This window comes from Phalacrocorax carbo, chromosome 3 (assembly GCF_963921805.1).
Source record: "Phalacrocorax carbo chromosome 3, bPhaCar2.1, whole genome shotgun sequence".
NCBI classification, from domain to species: domain Eukaryota; kingdom Metazoa; phylum Chordata; class Aves; order Suliformes; family Phalacrocoracidae; genus Phalacrocorax; species Phalacrocorax carbo.
Window position 1 is genome coordinate 127,922,504 of NC_087515.1, and position 21,439 is coordinate 127,943,942.

Sequence of the window (21,439 nt, forward strand, 5' to 3'; positions counted from 1 at the left end):
AGGTGTCTCATTTCATCCCGTGGTTGATGTAGTGGAAGGTATTTAGGGAAAATGTGGCTCTGTGTGTCTGTCCCGTATGCACAGTTCATTTTGGTGGCTTTGATGCTTATAATGTCTTTGGTAAAGGAATATGTTACAGTGTCCAGGGTGGCTTCAATGACAGCCATGTCACGGCACGTAAATAATATATTCTCAGTTCCTGGGATTTAGAAATAGTTGGTGGGAGAGTGTTGTGCTCCTGCAGCAGCTGGGAGCTAAAAGAAAAGCTGCTTTTGCTGGGACAAAAAGGTTGATCTCATGAATATTTTTCATCTTCCTCTTGTCACTGTTGATTCGAATTTTCACTTTGGTGAACTCCGGTGGATGCTGTGAACCTTTATGTGTGAATTTAGGATTAAACTCGGTGACAGCTGGAATAGTGGCTGTGGAAAAATAAGAGGCTGCATATAACTATTCTTGATTTTTTTTTTTTTTGTTATAACTCATTTATAACTATTTCTGAGAGGAAGGCAGAGTCCTGAATGTTACAGGTCTATTTTTGTTGGGGGTGTCTCCCTAGCCCGATGTATTTCCCTTGGCATTAATTTTGATTATTCTAATATACATAAAAATATACAAAAGCTTGAATGAACACCCAGTATTTTGGAGATATTCGGATTATAGCACGGACATCACTCCAGACAGTAGTTGTATTTCTGGGTTCTTGTCCAGTGCCCAGGTGGGACTAGCCTGAGCAGTAGGAAAAAAAATCATTAATGTGACTTCTAATTTTTTTTTCTTTCTCTAACAGCAATGAAAAGCGGCGACGGGAACAGGAGAACAAATATTTAGAGGAGCTGGCGGAGCTGCTGTCTGCAAACATCGGGGACATCGACACCCTGAGCGTCAAACCCGACAAATGCAAGATCCTAAAGAAGACGGTTGATCAGATCCAGCAGATGAAGAGGTTGGAGCAAGGTAAGGCGGCAGCCTCCTGCCTTGGCTTGTCGGGAAGCTTCAGAGCAAGAGCCTTCTCCTGGTACCCTTCAGACAGTAAATTGCAGCAGAGAGTCTTGACTTAATTAATGAAAAATCTTCACATAGTCATTCCATTTGCGATAGTTTTCCTACCTAGTTTTTCTACCCTAGCTTTTCTGGAAGCATTGATACAAAAGAGTATGCTTTGCCCTCATGGGTTGGCTTGTTTAAGATGCCAGCTTTGTTTCTGGTGCGAGGTGGCACTTTATTCCGTGTTTATGATTCATCCTGAAATTATTCTTTAGATCACAATAATCAGAAGTGCTTGCTAAGCTTTCAGGATCAGGCCCATTAAGTGCTTATCAGCAATACCACTGTTAACTGTGTGCAGAAACCCCACTTTATAGCTGGGTGAGGTGAAGGACAGATAGCTCTGCCACACACTGTGCAAGACTTGGTGAAGAACCATGTACCCTTGTCAGATCTGTTCTCCTGCCAACCAAAGAGATGAGAGGAGGCGTTAATCCACCTCCCGCCAGTGAATGTGGTGCTGTAACCAGCAAACAGAGAGGAGATGCTTGAGAAGCCATATAAAGGTTAAAATTCACCCCAAGTGTCAACTCATAGACTGAATTGTAGAAGTCCAAAGGGCTCAAGCGATGCACGGGAGAAGAGGTGAGGGGGATTAAGGAGGGAGGAGGGCTTGTTCACGTCCTTGCAACCCCAGCATCCATCCTGGAGCTGCCACAGGTGGGCTCCAGCTTGCTCCACGTCGTGCCCACTACAGGCCGCCCATCTTGTGCGCTCAAACGCTTTGTCCTCTGTGCAAATACTTTTTCCTTCATGCAAATATATTTTCTTTCGTGCAAATACTTTTTCCTCCCTGCAAATACTTCGTCCTTCGTGCAAACACCTTGTCCTTCGTGCACAAGGTGAATCCTCGGTATTAGTGCTGAGAGCACGTCATCTGTCAAGCATTGCCTTTGCCAAAGCTCCCGCCACACGCTCCGAGTGGAGCGGTGTTGCCTAATAACAGATGTTAAATTTTTACATGGGTCTGTACGCACAGGCACTCCACAGAATCACAGAAGGGTTTGGGTGGGAAGGGACCGCTAAAGGCCACCCAGCCCAACCCCCTGCCGTGAGCAGGGACACCTTCAGCCAGAGCAGGTTGCTCAGAGCCCCGTCCTGCCTGGCCTTGGGTGTTCCCAGGGATGGGGCATCGACCGCCTCTCGGGGCAGCCTGGGCCAGGCTTTCACCGCCCTCATGGTTTAAGATTTCTTCCCTTATATCTAATCTGAATCTCCCCTCCTTTAGTTTAAGCCAGTCATTGCTGTGGGTCCTCCCAGCTCGCTATTATTTTAGGCACCGCATTTCGGGGCACGCATGGCGGCAAAGCATTCGGCTCACATTGCACGGGCTGCCCGGGCTTCCCGATGAACCAGGACAACTGCTTTCAGATTTCATTCACGTTGTGCCCGGGCTCTGAAAGGAGCTTGGTAGCGGGTGAGTACACCCAGGTTCCTGCTCGCTGCCACTTCACTGTTCATTAGTTTTCTTGACATTGCACAGCAGGGCTGAACATTAACTAGGACAAGCACTACTTAAAAATATTATGCCTTGAGCTTTGCTCTGTATCTGTATGCTTATCTTGTGCGGCGCCAAATTACCGAAGAAAAGAAACTTCACCTGTATTTGTTCTTGGCAGATTACTGAGAGAGCATGTTACGTGAGGAGGTAGGAAAAACATGGCAAAAAGTCAAAGTATTTGTGGCCAGAGACTATTTTCTGTCCTTGTAGTTATATCAAGTGTTAGACATCGTGTTTCCCTGCCTCAGTCCTTCCTCCTCCTCCTCCTCCTCCTCTCCGTTTCTCAGCCATAAACCTGATTAATATTTGCTAGCTGTTGAGGGTGGGGTTTTGCTGCTGAAGTGTTGTGAACGGTGACGTATCCCACGGCATTGGCCGTGCTCCTTCTAATGCTCCGTTAGGAAACCCACCCGGAGACGTGATTTCATGTAACAGAGAGGAGCTGGGAGCATGGACTTTGCACTGATGTGTTACTCGGGACGTCCCAGCAAATGGTGCTGTTCAGCCCAATAATAAGAAAAACCCATAAGCACTGGGAAAAATGATGGTAAACCTCATAGCAGAGCAGTTTTCAATGAAAAAAACAAAAGCCAATGTCCTGTTATTAATTTAATTTGGAAAATGTGCCAGGCGCAGAGCTGGGGAGCTTGGGAGGGGCAGGTGGCAGCGCCGGGGGAGTGGGGACACCCCTGGAGGGGGTCATCAGCCCCACTACTAGCCCTGGAGGGTTTGGAGGTGGCATCCCACCGGCTCTCCCCTCCCTGCACCTCCGCTGCGCGTCGTCCGCGGTTTTAACCCGCAAAGGGGTGGAGGAGCCGGCAGAATCTTGCAGATGGATCGCACGCAGGGGCTGAGCCCTCCCTCCCATCCCCCTGCCTGCTGGGCTGCTATTTAAAGTATGAAGCAAATGCTTTTAGAAAAGATTCCTAGGTCTGGACACCTTCCAATGTTAGTAATGTACAGTTGGCAGAACAAGCGGTTTGCGGCTGTGGCAGCAACCTGAAATTCATCTGCCAAGACAGCAATAAACGCAGCGGAGGAAGAGGCCAGACAGTTAATTTTTCAGCCTTTGTCCGTCCCGCAAAAGTTTTTTCCGATTTTTTTCAAGCTGATGGTTTGAGTGTCGAGTCCTGAACTGTGCCCCGTGTGCGGTCACTCGCCAGGGAAGGAGGAGGGAAGGCCACCGACGGCTCCTGGGCAGCGTGGAGGTCAGCAAGGGGAAGATCTGCCTGGGCTCCATGGGGCAGCGGTCCATTGTGTGGACCTCCCTCCCCTTTGCCTTCAGATCAGCATCATGCCCAGCACATGGATGCTGGAGGTCTTCTCCTGGGGTGGGTCCTCTGCTGCGGAGCCATGCCGTGAGATGGAGCCGATGCCCATCCGTCACGAGGACGTGAGCTCACCCAAGGCTGTTTGAACTCAGAGCAGTGCTGCCGCGGTCAAAACCCGATGGATGGAGGCAAGTCGGAGGGCTTCGCTGCTCAACATGCGTCACTCTTTGGCTTGTAGGGTTAGCAGAGGTGATGTAAAAGCCGTGAGAAGAAGCCATCAGGGCAGCGTGGTGGAGCTGTGATGGAGTCAGGAGGCCGCAGGATGGGAAGGAGGCTCAGTTGCCGCTGGGAAGGTGGCTGGTGCGTGGTTGCAGATGCAAAAATAAGGCATCTTGGTCATACAGGAAAGTACAAAAATGAGCAGAGATACTGGAAAAGCTGCATTGATGCACGGACATCCACTTTTTCTGTTCCTTTTCTGTAAAATGATGTAATACTTGATGCCTACCCTGCAAGTGCCATGGAAGTTGGGGTCACCCCTGCCCCGAGGAGAGGCAGATCCTCGGCTTCCAACGCCCCTGTGGCACCAGGCTCTGCGGTGGCAGGTGGGCTCCAGAAAGGTATTTCCTTTTTTTCCCCGGCTGATTTTTTCAGTTAAATGCCCCAGTTTTGGGAGGGTGATAACCTCTGGTGTATGGAAGGGGTGATGAGCAATGTGCAGAGATCTGACGGAGGTGGGAGCCGGTGGAGGGGTCATGTCGTCTCCCTTGTAGAGCTCCCAACCTTGGCAGTGTCCTTTTTAAGATGAAGCCACCAAGCCTTTTCCCAAAAGCCCTCTCCATTGATAGGCTGCTTAATTTCCTTCCAGAGCAGGAGTATAAATGCAGCACCTTAATAGAATAAATCAAATAGTATTGAGCTTTTCATTACGCCACCTGCAAACTCAAACAGCCGCAGAGGGTTGCCCTTGAAACACCTCCTAAGGCACTGCAAGTGACTCTAGCACTGCCGGCGTCCAAGGGGCCTCCTTCCCCCCGTCCTTCCTGCGTTTGCTCATCGCCGCTCGCTGGCGGTCTCTCCCGCTGTGCCACCGTATGTTCGGCTTCTGCGGGAATCGGTGCGCAGAGCCGGCAGCTACCTGGTCCAGGAGCAGCCGCGGCAGGGCTCCCGGCCCCGCCAGGACGCCTCGGGTGATACTCATGAGTTTTTGTTCCTGCGAGGTCCAAAAGCCCCAGCAGATTTAGTCTGTAGTTGCCAAAATAAAGGATTTATTCCGTGTTTGCTTGCATTTGTACAACTTACCTCATGAAGGACGCCGAGTCGCTGCTTGCCTTTGCAGTGCAAGGCTTCCTACAGCGACGGAGGGTCGCGTGACCCCATGTATGACACTTTCAGGCCCAGTGAAGCCAGGCTTTTCAGTGGTCAAGCTGCTGAATTTATTCTTACAGATGTATAAGGAAAAAAAAATCAGGTCTTTATTAATGCAGTTTTATTCTATCATAATGCTACAGAATAGTGACCTGGTTTCGGGATGTTTTAAAAGGGCCCTAGGCAAAAAATCAGCTTTCTTTCCCGAATGTTACTGTGTTAACCTGCAAAGATGACCCTCAGTTTTTAAGGTGATTTACTTTGGGCAGGGAGGGGGAGAAGGCTATTTCTTGAGCTTTTACTTTAATAATTTTCAGGGGTTTTAGGGATAAGAGCATTTCTGTCTCTTCTCAGACTACGCAAAAATTGCACAACTTGTTCTCCTGCTGCATGGAACTGTCCTCTTTCGGGTCCAAGGAAACCATGGAGCAGTTCTGTCCTCCTGACATCTTTCTATTTGGTTTTTTCCTGAGATGTGACCGTAATCAGATGGGCTCCTTCAGGCAAGTTTGTGCTCCTTTTTCACTAGGACACATCAACCCAAAAATAAGAGGATCCTGAATTTAAGACCACCCCCCCACTTGGAAGTTAACCTATGGGGGGAAGTAATTTTCCTTTTGGGTAAATACAGTCGGTTAATTAAGTGAAGTGTATGAAATAATTATTGATTTTGGCTGCTCGGTTGCATACAATCATTGGGCTGTCAGTGGCTTTCCTTTAATTAAGTTTGCCTGCTGTCTTGTCATATGCTTAGATTTGGCCCTGGATTTATTTTGTGATATACATGTACAGCTTCCAGCGCAGAGAGGTCCTGGGTCCTCCGTGGGACGTATGGAAACCTCTTCAAAATGAATGCTGAGTTTCTTCTTGGGTTTGGGAATGCCAACATATGGCGAGCTTTAAAAAGAGAACAAAAAAAAGCCTTAACTTTGTATTTAGTGGTCAGAAAATGGTGAAGTGGTGGCCTGGGAAGAGGCTTCTTCCCCAGCCTGCGACAGCGGCGTGAGGTTTTGGGAGGAGGAGAGGAGGAGGCCTTGTCCTCGGGCACCGAGTCAAGAGCCCCTTCTTGTCCCAGCAGCCGAGTGATGTGGTACATTATTAAAGATCATAAAATTACTCCCATAAAACCACAAAGCGAGTAACTGCGTGCAATGTGTAGAAGCAAGTCACAGAGCCCAGGCCCCTTGGTGAGCTTTACCCCAAAGCACAGGAACCCAGGGCAGAGCAATTAAAGGCTTTCAGCTGGTTTCTTCTGCCCAGGTCCAGGCTCCCATGTTACCCTCAGTCCGCAGGGTTTAGTGTCCGCAGCCCCTGGGGACAGAGCTCTACGTGGGCTTTCTAGCTTTGAGGAAATCGCTAGCCCAAGTCCATGGTACTGGGTCTGCAAGGAGCCGGGCATCTCCAGTGCAGGAGCAGAAGGAGCCTTTGGGACCTTCTCCCTCACTTGGCTTTGTTTTGCCAGGATAATGTAGTTAAAGTCTTTAGGCCTTTTTTTTTTTTTTTTTCCTGTTTAGGATCCTCCTAAATTGTCTGCGTATCCTTCTTTCACCAATTCCAGTTTGAATGCATCTTTCTTGGCGTGCATTGAATCACAGGCAGTATTTCCAGTCTCTGATTAAATTTCTCTTGGAGCTGCTGCCTCCATGCCACCAAGGGAAAGTACCTTCTGCATAACATGCTCTGCTTTGTTTACGCTTGCATTCTTTCTTGCCTTTTATATTTTTGAATACTCTTTCATTTCAGCTCTTCCCTCTCCAGGATCCTCTCGGGGAATTCTAACATTTCACCTGGGCGCTGGCAATCTGGCTAGAGCCATCTCATTTCCATAAAGCTTATTGCCATTTCTGATAGTGCTGTTGTTTGACAGATGGGCTCAAAGCAGGGTCGGCTCCGGGATCAGCCCAGCTTGCTGGGGGCTTTACCCAGTTGCGCTTTGGAAGCCCCCAAGAATGGAGAAGCACAGGTGCTCCGGGCAGCCTGCTCCAACACTCGGCTGGCCTCATCGTGAACAAGATTTTCCTCCTATCCCACCTGAACATCTTTTGCTTCACTCGCACCCATCTCTTCTCATCTTCTCGCCATGTATCTCTGTGAAGAGCCTGGCTCCGTCACCTCCATAACTTCTTGTAGGCGTGGGCAGGCTGCTGTCAGGTACCCCAAAGCCATCTCTTCTCCAGGCTGAGCAAACCCTTCCCTTGGCCTCTGGTCCCAGGATCAGCGCTCCAGCTTTGACCGTCTTGGTAGCCTCCACTGAACTCACTCCAGTTTGTTTTACACTGGGGTCCCAAAACCGGACGTAGGATTTGGTGATCAACCAAATGTGGTGCCCAGGCTGGCCGTGCAGATGGAGCAGGTTGAAGGCAGGAGCCAGTGGCCACCCTACAAAGTACAGGTTGCCATCAGGAGAGCCAAGGGGGAGAGAGGTCCCAGGGACTCTCCTGGGATGTCCTGCTGCATTCCCACATCATGTCTGAGCTCCTTCCTTGGTGGCCTGGAGAGCTGCCCAAGCTGGGTGTTGCTGCTGGGAGGGCAGGGTGACAGCACTCCATCACTGCTGCCTTTCTGCCTTGCCTGCAGAAATTGAGATGAACTATAGATACAGAGAATTCAGGTGTAAATTTTGGTAGTTTTTATGTGCTGAGTCAGTACGGAGGTCCTTCAAGGGCCCAGAAGAGGACACTTTCATGCAGTGGAAGAACAAGTTGTGGAGTTTTTGCATAGTTGGAGAAGAGATGGAAACCCTGTTACTTGGAAAATCACTAAAGCGAAGGCTGAGGAAATAGCCTGAGCTCAAAGTGTCCCAGCTTTCAAGGCCAGCGATGTGTTATAAACAGAAGTTTAGGTCTAACATTTGAGGTTGGACTGAAGAACAAAAGTAAGCAGCAGAATGGCATCTGAGGAGCAATGTAAGTGGAAATGTCTCCTGGAAATAGAGTAAATGAAAACCGCTTTAAGGGGTTTACATTAATTAAAGGATTTTTTAAATTAATTAATTAAAACCACATTAAGGTTTGTGTCAAATCTAAAATTAGATTGGAATCTCTTCGGGCTACAACTGTCAGGCTGGTGCTGTAGTCTCCTCTTTAAATGTATTGACTTTATCGGAGTTATCCTGATTTTGTTTGCTTCAAGGGAGGTCAGAAAAGGGGAGCTTTGCTTTTGCCTTAGGGTGGTGTTTTGCAGACTCTGCGTTCCTCCGCCTTCGTCCCTGAGGTCAGGAAGGACCTTCTCGGCCAGCGGCGCTGTCACCGGGTGTCTCTGAGTGCAGGGGAGGAAGGCTCTTCCTTCATCCCAAACCTGGTGGTTGGATTAACCCTGATGGAGCTGCTCGTGCTACTAGAGGGAGGGATGCTCATCGCTCTCATCCCGCCTTGGCGGCCGATTTTTCACCGTATGTTAGAGGGCTTCAGAGAAAGAAAAACAACCAAACCCTGGAGGTCAGATTAGACATCAGCGGAGAGGGGGAATTCCTCCTTGGCTTCGGTAGGTGCCCACTGAAAGCCCTCAAGTGTGAGGCTGATCCAAGGTAAACAGAGCACAAACAGATCCAGTCCCTTTAGCTGTTTAACTTTGTCCTTCCAGGAATCCTTCTGAGATCCTGAAGAGGATGAAACCTGCTCATTTTCAGTGGAAATGAGTTTCGGATCATTTCTGTGCCAGCATTGCCCTCTATTTTGCTTCATTCTTCCTTCTGTTTGGTAATTGCCACCTTTCCCTAACTTATTTTTATGAAGTTGTTGCTCTTGATCTCTGCCCTTGCTTGACTTGTCCGACAAACTAAGCTGTCATAGGATCTTGGTGTCAGATAGTTATGTCTTTCCTGTAATCAACCCAACAGCTCTTTTCGGTGCTTCCTCCAACTGAACTTCATCTTTCTTGAGCGAATTGGCCCAGACTGTCATGGTTTTTCTTACCAGATCTGACCAGTAGCGTTAGATTGTTGCGGGTACCGTTATCCGGAAAAGCGGGTTCGTTCGCCCGGTGTGCAAAGCACCAAACTACACACAGAGCGGAGGTGTTTTATTGGATTCATTTTTGTGCAAAGATGGGGGCTGGGTGGTAACCCACAAAGCTGCACCCCGCACCGAGAAACTACGAGGCATTTATGTAGTTAAATGTGTTGGTCACAGCTAATATTCACACTCCTCAGCTAATAATTGGTTAATTTCTTTCTCACGTGGATGTAACGGTACAGCTCACTCTTAATTTACTGCACGTGCTCATAGATTAAGGGATTTACTAGAGGGGGGCAGTTCCTGGCCTATGGGCCTGATTTTTAGTATTATAACGAGGATAGTTCCCCTACTGGGCACTTTGTTTTAGTTCTTATCAACATCCCAATTAGTTGTTCTCCTTGACTACACACTTTATCACCCCGTTCTCAGCGGCTTCTGAGGCGGGACATTGGCTTTGATCGGTCTCACAGCTCTCCTCAAGGATATAGTTGTAAAACAAGTGCTTCTCTATCTCCCAGTTTCCGTCTCCGGCTCTCAGCTTCTGTTTTGCCAGGCTCACTTAGTTCATTGCTGTGTCTTTAATGGACAGTTCCAAAAACTCCATTTTCTTAGGAGCACCAGTACCACCCCTGGTATGCTGCAGGTAACGGTTGTTGTCTCCTCTCGGCACCTCCGTTAAGCCATCCCCAACTTTTAGCCAAAACTCATGTTTTTGAATGACGAGTGCGTGTCCTTCAAGTAGTAGAAAGTAGGTGAAATTAGAACAGTTTAGCGGAGCACTTGGGTAGTTTTTCTACCACTTGATCCTATTTCATGTGAATGGGTCAGCCCACCCTCGAGTTGGTGTGCATTTTCTCCCTGCGTGGCTACCTTACCTCGGGTGCCAGAGGAACACCACTGGTGACTCTCCTCATCCTGATGAAACACCTTTATTCTCAAAATTGAGTTTCATGGAGCTTCTTGGGAGTCTCTGCTAGACCTCAGTGCTATTCAACCTCTTCATGGATGTGGAAGGACATACAAAATCATTGCTAGACCGATACAGGATGGGCACACAGGATTGCTGGGTGGACGGTATCCCGGGAAGTGGTGCTTTTCAAGAAGATCTGGAGATCCTGGAAGCAAAGGCAGTCAGTGTGAACTTGGGATGTGATGAAAAGCAAGGTGGGCTTCTCTTGGGTGATGTTACGTGCGCGTGGAGCTGCCGGGACAAAACTGGAGCTCAGGCACGGTATCCACGCTGGAAGGAGACTGAAAAATCCACAGAAGGCATTGAGGAGAGCCACGGAAATGAGCCAGGGGCTGGAGAAAATGTCTTGCAGCTTGAAAGGTTGAAGAGCTCTGTTGAGTGTATCTGGGGGGGGCGGGGGGGAAAGAGTGGGGACATGGTGATGACACTACAAACACTAACAAGATCAGAAAATGCTGGCTACTAGAGAAGTTTTTAAATCCAGCATAACAGAGGATGACTCAAGCCGAAGCCAGACAAAAACAAATTAGGACTCGGGCCCAGAGTTACGACTGGGAGGGTGATTGCTTTGGGAACCAGCTGCCAGGGGAAGTGGTGGGTTGCATCAGGTTTTGGCCAAAGAGAAGTTCAGGGCTCGTGGTGGTGTAAATGGGTGCACTTTGATGGCTCTGCAACATTCAAGAAGTCAGACTGGCCAATCTAGTGATCTCTACTGGCCCTCATCTCTATAAATCTGGAAATATTGATTTTGAAAAATGCCTCGAGAGCCAGACCCCCGTCCACAGCATTCTGTCACGGCTCAGAAGCGGTGATTTCTGCCACCACGAAGCTGGTGCGAGAGTCCTCGTTTTGCTTCCCGAGCATCCGTGCGGTCCCCTGCCCCACGCTCTGTCCTGCGCCCTTCCAAGGCTTAAAACCTCCCCGTTCTCAGAGTAATTAATTGCACCTCATGCCCGAGGGGTGAAGTTTGTTGGAGCGGGTTCGGGGAATTTCACGCCCTCCCGTTCTCCGCAGTTTGGTTTCAACGTGAAATGTTAAACGGATTGCATCCCTGCCTACGCTCTCCGCAGACATTTGTGAATCTGTCTCTCCGTATCCTCTGGAATCTGTTTTATATCAGGGATTGATTTCAGATACAAACTCCCTCAGGTCAGTACTATAAAAATCTCTGCCCGTGCAGCAACACCAGCGAGCGTTCTCTGTATATGTTTATTTTATGGAGCCGTACCACCTACAAAGCATGTCAATAAAATTCTCATCCCTGCTCTGACAGTTTTAATCTAGCTGGCAGCTTAAATATAGACCGAGGGGAAGGGGAGGCTGCTAAGAATTCCACAGACCTCTCCAAACGATGCCTTTATTTTAACAAGTGAACATTTGGTTATTACATCCTCAAGCTTTTAAACATCTCAAACTGTCAAGAACTAATAAATCCTTTAGCACCTCGCCGTAAGAAGAGGATCTGATAGGATGTAACAGGCGTGTGGATCATGCAGAGAGTCATAAACCACCTGTAGAAATCACTCCTCCTCTTGCCTTCTGCTGTGCCGGATCAGCTTTTTTTTTCCTCCCTCTTTTATTTTTTTCTCCTTGATTCAGTCTCATTTTTAAGAGAGGCAGAAAAGGAGCAGGAAAAAAATCCCCCTTTTTTAAAGCCCTTTTCTTGGCCCTCCTTACCCTTCATAGAGATGGACAAACCCTATTTGAAGACTCTTCTTTCCCCAGGATGGCACCCCAAGTAGGATTTTGCCTCCTCTAAGCTTGTCCTCCCTCTGCTCTGGAGCCCGGTTCATTTGGTTGATGATCAGAGAGAGGTTCATCCACCCCGTGAGCTGGCATCCCTTTGGCTGCAGGAGCAGGATGACAGGAGTCCGTCCCACCGCTCTTCTAGCAGCCGCAGTGGAGGCGTCTCATCTGAGCCAGTCCAGGTGTCCTGTGCAAGAGGGGGTTCAGAGGGAAGCCGGCCTCAGCGCGCCTCTGCAAGTGCCCGTCTCGATTATTGACCCTTCAGAGCGCCTGGTGGTGCAAGCGTTGCCGTGCCTAGAAAGCAAGAAGTAACAGCCTCTTTCTTATGGGAAAAAAATCCCCAAACTTGGAGCCAGCCTTGCAAGGCCTTCAGTTTTCATTTCCGATTTTCACCTGAACAAACTTTTATAGACCTTAATCCTCCTAACACTCCTGCAAGCAGAGGAAATAAAGGGAGATTTGTACAAGGAAATAATAGCTTTTATTGTGCTGAGCAGTATGCTTGGGCAAAGCAAACAAACTCTCTGGGACAGGAGCGTGAGAGATGCAGGAGCAGCCTCGCTCCCTCTGGGGCCACGTTATTCCCCAGTGCCCAGCTACCGAGCTCCTCGTCTGGCTGCTTCTGCTTCCCCTGAGCCCCACGATTTCATCACGGGGTGTTTGGTGGCACTTAAAGCCTCACCAGAGCCTTGGGTAGACAGCCAACGGCACCATTTGGATGGTTTTAAATGATATTTCATTTCTCACCGTTCTTTCTGCCCTTGCTATTTAGGAAGTTTGCCTTCCAAGACAAGTTTTCATTAATTAATTAAACCACCAGTCTCAGCTGACTACCCTTTAAATCATTAAGTCTTTATTACAGTGAGCGGGGTTCATGAACGCCGGAGCGGTGGGTCAGGCTCCCCACGCTGATGTTTGCCCCGGGTTTGGTGCAGCTGCTACGCTGAGACAGTGAATTACGTGCGTGGAGGGTTTCTTATGGAAGCAGGGGATAGTTTGGACCATCCCAGACTTTTGAAAGAATAAATGTGGTCCTTAAAAAGTAGTTGCAGGTAGCTGCAGCTTGGCCCTGGGTGCAGAACCCCATTGCACGAGTCTCAGCGGCATTTCCCGGGGAGAAACAAAGGGTGAATATTCAGCCTTGTTCCTCACTCTCCCAGGCACTTGCCTGCTTCGGGATAGGGAGCACCCGGGAGCTGCGCCTTCATGCACCCACGGTGAACCTCCAGTATCTGGGGCTGCACCCGCAGTTCTGCACGTAGTAATTGCACTGGAAGAGTTAAAGTTCATTTTGGAGGTGAGGTCCTCCTGAGCAGCCTCTGTGGAGATCGACAAGAAAGCAGTCTTCACCTGCGTGGCTTGGTCTCTCCTCTCTGGGTAGATTCCCATACCAGGAGACCCCATCTTCTCTGGTGGCTTCCTATACCACATGGCTCCTTCTTCTTTGGGTGGCTTCCCATACCAGGAGGCTCCATCTTCTCTAGGTAGCTTCCCATACCACGTGGCTTGCTCCTGTCCCCCCAGGGGCATCTCATGGCCCGGAGCTGCACTTGCACCTACAGACCACAATCACATGCACATCTCAGAGCCACCCCTCCGGTCATTTACACTGCACCACGAAATCTGCCTTTACCTCCGACAGATCCCTTTGGCATAGCAGAAAAAGCAAGACGATCCCCTCAATAGCTGCAGATTGACAGCTCTCCCTTTGCAGCCGAGGAGAGACAGATGGGAGGCGCGAGAAAGTCGGGTTTGGAGGAGCGGGGCTGGGGCGGGGAGTGCTGCTCTGTGCATGGGAGGCGTCAGCTCCCCCCTCGCCGCGCTCGAGCTTTGCATTGTCTGCACGCCTTGGCAGGCGTCCCCTTGCCGGTGCAGTTCGCATATTTGACGTGCCTGTGCAACTTGAGCATAAAGCTGGTTTAACGGTCGACACCAGTGAATTTTTAATAGTAACTTCTCATGGACTTTAGCATGCAGCATACCAGGGCTTCCAGATGCTACGTCTTGAGAAAAGACAGTCTAGTTCTTTGCAAAATTAATTAAGTCAGATTGTTAAAATGGTGTTGAGATGTATTTTATGCCTGCAGGAGGAGAGAGAAGGCTATGCCAGGGCTGAATTAAAGTTGTGAGGGGGAGCTACACGCAGCCCTTTCTCATCTCTGCAGATTCGGCCCTGAGAGTTGACACAGTTTTTGAATGAATTAAATTCTTCAGATTTGAGATTAAAGGTTTTTTTCTCCCTTTATTCCTTCCCCCAGCAAGATGGAGATGTTCTACCTGCTTGATCTCAGCATCAGCTATAAAAAAGCCTCAGCTCCTTATGCCTGTTCTCTCCTGTCAGCATTCAGCACTCATTAATTTTGCATTCACTCAGCACCGTATAATTTTTCCTGACATTGTTCAGACAACCAGCCTTTTTTACTTAAGACATCTCGACACTATTAATGTTTAACTCTAAAAGGTGTGAAGACGGAAAGAAATACTCTTTTCATTCTGTTTCAGCAGCAGCGTGCTTTGCTCTGCGCATTTCGCCATTAGACAAGGATTTTATCAGAAGCAGAAAGGTAGATTTTCCCTATAAACTTTGCCAGAGGAAGTGATGTTTGCTGGTCGGAGCAGGGATCGGTGTCTTGTGTCTTTATCTGTACTCCTGGTGCTGTCGTGCACTGATGGTGCACGAGGCTCTTCGCTTTGGGGCACGGAGAGGTGTGCTCTTGCAGGTCCGTCTGGAGTCCTTCTAGGGAGAACCACCAGCTGGTGAACCGCCGTGGTGTGAGAAAGCAGCTTCGGTTGAAGCAAGCCCTGGGGGCTTTTGGGTTGCGAGCGTTCAGGTGGCAGGTAACAGCATCCCAGCTCAGAAGAAGTCAATGAACTTAATCCACTCCAGCAAGAGCTGCAGAAGCACGTCTCATCGTGCATCACGTTTCTTCAGCTGGAAAATGGGAGCGTTAATGGGGACTAGTGTCTTAGGCTCGTTAAAGGGAAGCCCACGTCTTCTCCATCCTCCCTGAGGTCCTCACTTGGAAGGGTGTCACACCTTGGAAGGATGTTCAGCGGAGTGCATAATGCTCGGTTAGGACGAGGGCAACGCTGGAATACGTTCTTTGCAATTTATAGCAAGGGTCAAATGGGTTAAAACAAGACTGTTGATTTATTTGCATTGTACAGTCCTGAGGAACTTAGTTGTGCCTGTTGCTGGGTAGATAGGTGTTTAAAAATTCAGAAAAAAAACCCAAAACAACCCTAACAAAACTCCTGTCCTCAAAATCCTTATTCTCTACATGGGAAAAGAGGGGAAATACAGGTGGGAGGAGCAGCCAAAACTGGGGGACAGCCCATAGCCATGTGGAGGGTTCGAGTTGCCTGAGCTCAGGACCACCAGGCTGAAGATGTGATGTAAAGCCGGATTGTTGCCCACCAGGAGCGTCCGTTTCCCAGGGCTGGTTGTAGGCACGGTGGACGTGGCTGTAGCCCTTCTGCTGATGGGAACTGCCATCAGCTCTGCGTGGGAACTTGCGCTGAAGCGTTGTGGGATGTTGGCCTGGTTTTGAAATATAAGTGTTGAAGGGGTTTTCTGGCAAGTGGAAGGATAAGTCAAGCTGCTGATCTGTTGTATCTTTTGTTCATATGGCTTAAAAGCTATCTTGAAATCACTAACCTCAATATAAATCCAGTGTCCCACCTGCAAATCTATGCTGGTGGATGAATAAGTCTACGTGGTTTATTCCTTTTAGGTTTTGATGTTTTCTGTAGTGGTTGGAGAGTGCTGGGACTAGCCCTTGGGCTTCAGTGAGTCTTCCCAGTGCCACCGTGGGTTGGTGAGGACAGGCACTGAGGCTGCAGGCAGCGTGGCAAATAGCTGCGAGAGCTGTAGATGGAGCCGTCGTAGCTGCTGGTACGGCAGCAGTGCTTGACTGCTTTTTTTGACAGCTTTTCCAGCCAGGCCACGAAGGAAGAAGCTCAAGTGAGACATGGGAGAGCAGCAGGATGTCCCCTCCAGCAACCTGGTCCAGTGGAAGGTGTCCCTGCCCATGGCCATGACAGGGAGGTTGGAACTGGATGATCTTTAAGGTCCCTTCCAACCCATACCATTCTAAGATTCTATGATCTGTCTCCACCGTTGGCTCTACTGATGCAACTGGAGTGGCCACCAGCCTCAGTCCTCAATCCTCACCACCCACGTGGGCACTAGAGCCCATTTTATACACCTCAAGGGCTTAGTCTCCTCCCTTGGCTGTATGTCTGCGAGTTGTGTTCTCCTGACATGTGCCTTTGCATGTGTATTGATGGATGAATAAGGGTTCAGGCTGTGTCTGAAGAACCACCTGAGGCGGTGTTGGTGAGGACATTCTCCAGGACAGCACGGAAATACTCGGGGCCGAAGCGAGCGCTGCATTGCCAGCTCTGGAGCCTCATGGGTTATTTTCCCCAGGGCCAACACTGAAGTGAGGTGATGAAGCCAGGATTTCAGCTCTCGCCAAAAAGAAAAGAAGAGAGAGAGCAAAACCTGGTTGACTGCTGGCTGTAGAGGAAGGCTAGGGGACAGCAACAACCCCCCCAAAACAACCCAAAACTGAGACTCTTAGAATAAGAATTTAAAATGGATCAGGTGAATCTCCTCTAAAAATGCCTGTTTCTCTGCTCTGGCTGTAAGGGAAGCATGAGGCAAATAACTCAGGAGGAAACATCTCCATCACAGATGTCCCATGCGCCGGGAGACGGATCTCACCCCAGTGCCTCGTCACTCCAGCCTGGCATTGTGGCACACGGCTGGGGGCCACTCTGGGGCTTGTCACCAATAGACCACCGTGATGGATGGTGTAAAGGAGGCGAGCACAGGGCTCTGCAGGAGCCGGGCTGATCTCTGAAAGCCAAGATCTGCTCTTCTGTTTCTTGCACTGGTATTTTTGAGCTCTGAATCTCACAGATTGTATTTTTCCACAGTTTTTTAAATTCATAGATCAGATAATTTCCTTACTCCTACTAGAATAAAAAGTTATACAACCTAAGAGCTGCTGATTTCCATACAGTGTTTTAGAGGAATCTGGTATTTGTGGAAATGAAGAAGGGAGGACTCTAGGCTGGGTTTTCTGCATCTGCCTCTGTGTGAATATGCTGACGTTAAATAGGTGGGTGTTGGGCAAATCTCAGCTTCCACAGCTTGAATTTTGGTTTAGAGTACCTCCAAAAAAGCCACTGTAGCTGTGGTCCGAGCGCGTGCCCTGCTGGCTGAGTAGGATGGTCTTCTTTGGGAGTTGACTTAGTGCCCCAGTTGGGGTTGGATCTTCCTTACTTGTTGATCCCTAGGGATGGGGAGGAGAGCGCTTGGGCTTGCTGGGACTCAAGAGGAGGCTGAAGGTGAGCTCAGGACCTCGGGCGAGGCCACCACCACCGTCAGCAGCCGGTGATGCTCGGAGGCTTTCCCCCAACATGTCCCTAACCTGACAGATAGCCCTAGACGTGTCTTCCTCCCTGAGTACAGTTTAAAAACAGAGAAGTGTTCCCATTTCTGTGGTCTGGATCCCCTTACCTGCTGCTTTCCTGTATCAATACTGTTGTCTTTTTCTCCTCTTGTGGCTTTTTTATACCCATTTTTTCCTGCCCTGCTGGACGGTGCACTCGGTGCACACCTTCTGCCAAGGAGTTTATTTTTATGGCAGTTTTTTTTCCTGTTGGGTTTGCTGGACTAATGAACCTCGTAGCAGGCACTAATTAATGGCACAGCTTTCTGTCATGCTCCCAATCTGTGGGTGCACCATGTCTGTTCCATATGATTTTAATTAACTAAAAATCAAAGCTCCTCATTTGGGAAATTACAGATGTGGATTTTTTTTTTCTTTTTTTTTGCCTCACTCATCTTTTAAGAAGCAGATAGAGCAGATCCTGGCTGAGATCTGAGGGGTTCGGCTGGCACGGCCCTCGGGGAGGCTGCGGAGCTGTGCTGGATGGGAGAGGGATGGGGAGCCGTCGTGCCTGGTGCTCCATCGTGTTTTCCAGGCCTCACATCAACTTCTCCATCTTGCCCTGCTCTGTCATCCTTGGCATCCTACCAGGGTACCCAGCGTGCTCTGGGAAAGGCTGCAAGTCCTCCTGGGTTGGACTTTTTGCCTTCGAGCTGTTGAATTTTTAATAGAAAAGTCAAAACCCAAAGACGTTTTGGGCTTCTATCGTAAGAAATGAAAAAATGAACGTTGCCCAGAGAAATCTTGGGTTGAAAAAGAGCCCTTGGAGAGCACGGGGCAGCATTTGGGTCCTGGCCATCATGCCTGCAACTATGGGGGCCTCTCCATGGGGGCTTCCTCGGGGAGTGGCAGGGAGCTTCTTGCAACTCAAGGCAAAATGCAATAGAATATAAAGTTTTGCACTGGGCAAGTGGAAGCAATTGTTCTGATTTTCTGTGTTCATGGTGTTGCTCAACAAAATCCTGTTTTGAATTTTTTTGGTCCTGGTTTAGAAGACCCACGTGCAATATATTGTTTTTCAGATATTGCTTTCCCCTTTCTGGGCGGAAAAAAAAAAAAAAAGCATTTCAGCTGCAAAATTTTAAACAAAGAGCAAAATCGGACAGCTTGTATTATTTTAATTTAACAGTGCAGATTTAAGGGATGGAGAGACAGGATTGCTTGCCCTGGGTGCTGGGGCTGGAGCTCCATGCGATGGAGCCTGCGGGGCTGGGGCTGACTTCCCAAGACGCTGCAGATGGACATCAACGCTGGACTCCTGCCCCGCTCCACCTCCACCGCTTTCACGCCCATTTTCCTTCCCCTTCCACCCTCTGCTTTGGAGTGGCTCTGGGAGGTGTCCCCTAAGCCACCGACCCCCCCTTCCCTATGGTCTTGCCATCTCTCTGGTGGCACGTCCTTGCTTCTCCGGCCCCTCGGAGTGCGGGTGCTCTCCTGGCCATGGGGCTTTGTTGTGTTTTGGGTAAAAAGCAATAAGTTAAGACCTTCTGGGGGGCTTTTCCCGTTGTGTGGCTGTGGCTCTCACCCTGCACGGCCTCAGCATTGCGCCAGGGAAGGTCTCCAGCTGTGGCTGCTGGAGGAGGTCACAGCTCCTCTTCAACACTTGTCTTCTCCCTGCCTTGGATGCCTGGTTTTCTCTGGGTACAGGTTTTCAGGTACAGAGGTCTGGAAGTGGAGGGAGGCAAGTGCAGGGTCCTGGGGGTGGTTTGATGGTTTTGCTGTGCCCCGTGCCACCAAAAATGGTGGTAGAGAAAGAGCAGATGACCTGCCATGGGGATGGAGGCAGCTAAGGTGATCTAGGGAGGTTGGGGAAATAAAAAACAATGATGCAAAGAGGGAAAGGAGACAAAGAAAGGGGAAACCACCAGTGACCCCACACCTGGCTGGGCAGGGGGGTGGTGGCACCCACTTGCCAAGGCCACGTCCTTCAGCTTTGCTCCCTGTGATGTGGTTTTGAGGCAGAGGGTCTGAGCCAGTTTTTAGGGGGGTACCTATTGCACCATCTCTTTTGGGGAAGCAGAAATAACACCCCAGATGAGCGGTTTGCCTTTTCCATGTGTGCTCTTGGCTTTGGGCTTTTATTTACCAAAAAAAAAAAGACTTTGTGCATTGATGTCTTCTCAAATCAGAGGGGAAAATTCTCCGACTGGGTCGGCTGCCCATCCGCGCGCCTTGGCTTGCCGGCGTCCCCCTGCCTGGGCTGCACCCCACCGTTTCAGCAGCTTGCCACCCCGCCGTCAGCCCTCGCCTTGCCAGGGGTGTTGCTTTTCACTCTGCTCACCTCCTACCCCTTTCCCCGCCCCCAGCATTGCTGCATGCCTTCCTTCCACCTTGCCGAGCCTGGGAGGAGCTGCCCGCCGAGAGCAGCCTGGCAGCAGCCCTGGACGCGGCTGGGAACCACCGGGCTGTGGGACGGGGAGAGCAGCCCTCGGTGATGCAAAATCTGTTCCCATTGCCGTGTGCTGCTGGCCATCGCCTCCAGCATCAAAGCATCGGAGCGTATCATTCCTCTTCCAGTCCCGGTGTCCTTTAGCAGCATCCTCCATCCCTCACCAGCCTTGTGCCTCCCATGTCTTCTTCCAATCCTGCAAAGAATCAGCGGCTTCTAGCCAGGAGGCTCGTGTGGCTGCGGAATAGTGGGGCTGGGCTGGAAATGTCACCTCTGCTTGTGCCAAGCTTGGCTGCGCAGGGTTGGCACGGGACAAGATTGTTTTCAAAGTGACTGTGGTGTTCCCAGGCATCGCAGTGGGCTTCGGGTCCTGCATCCGCAGCAGTATCGATGGTGTTGGATGACCTGCTTATAACACACTTACCTCATGGTTCAACTCCACTGACCTGATATTTTTGCAGTGCCAAGGACCTTGCGGCTCCTATAGACTCCAGAGGCACCCAGACATCTCCCTGGATGTCGGAAAATTGGGGTCTAATTTGAGGAGTGCATTTAAAATAGCTTCTCTCTGTGATGCAAGAAAAAAACCCACTTTAATCATGTTTGCAGAAATTAGGTTCCAACTGGGGCCGTCAGCGTACCGGGCTTTTATTGTGCGATGGGGATTTGTGATGCCCAAGGCTGCCAAAGCCCCCGCAGCTGGTTCCCAACAGCCTCAAACGGCAGCGGCGCCGGGGTTCATGTTCCTCCCGTTGGTTTATTTTCATGTGGATCTGTCTGTCCAGCTTTATAATGAGATTATGAGCTTGGGGAACTGGGAATTTGCTCTGTGTTTGGCTGTATCAAGCACAGGAGATGCGTAGCCCGTGACCGATGCTCCCCGAGAGCATCAACCTGTCGCCGGCATAGCAGAGCCACCGCTGCAATTAATGCTGGAAAAAGGAAAATTGAGATTAATGGGTTAAGGTGCAAACCAGCGGTTTGCTCGTAATGTATTCCTGGGATGCTCGGGATGGAAAAGCTAAAGAGCTGCGTTTAAGCACATTAACTGAAGTGCGTAGCCAGGACATGCTGACACTTCGAAGGAGTCGTGCCTTGCTGGGATGTGTCGCCCCAGAGACGGTGAGCAGGAGCTTCAAGGGATCCGTCTGCTCCCAGTGCTGCAGAGGTGGGGGGGAGAAGGACTCACGCACGAGGGAGATGGTGGTGGTGCATCGTTCTGCCAGTTAATCCTCCTGAATAACGGACTCGGTGCTGGCAGATGAAACTATTTTGCTAAAGCAGGAGGAGGATCCTGCAGCCCAATTAAAGGATTAGAGCTGAAAGCCAGTGCGTTGCCTCTAAGTGCATCAATTTATTAAGAGTCGGAGAAAAAAAAGCTGTTTCTCATGCCGTGGTACCTGCCAGTTCCCGCGGGTCTGGGTGCACGGGAAGCTCTTCCATCCCTGAAAGGGATCTGGGTGTCTTCCTTCGAGGGTTCTGCTCCTTCATGATTTAGCCATGCAGCAGTGCAGGGTGCGAGGCAGGCATCGCTGCCCAGAGGTGGTTTGTGGGGGATGGACTCCAATTTCTGCTTGAAAAAGGGGAAACAGAAGCCCTTGGGGATGAGGTGAGCTGCCCAAGGGGGTCTGTAACAGGACCCAGGGATGAGGTACTTTAGGGTTGAAGTCAGACCATTGCCTGAGCACCAAAGCCTGTGCGTGCGTGCTCGAAACGGGGCGCGCGCTGC

General features: G+C 49.8%; 1 protein-coding gene across 7 annotated transcripts in view; it reads left to right on the plus strand.

The window, feature by feature from the left end:
* NCOA1 (nuclear receptor coactivator 1) overlaps positions 1-21,439 on the plus strand; it is a 187,577-nt gene that overhangs the window by 124,420 nt on the left and 41,718 nt on the right. For all 7 annotated transcript variants that reach the window (XM_064448314.1, XM_064448318.1, XM_064448320.1 and 4 more), the window contains one exon: positions 791-957. In XM_064448314.1, coding sequence (XP_064304384.1) covers positions 791-957 — 167 coding nt within the window. The remainder of the gene's footprint in view (positions 1-790; positions 958-21,439) is intronic.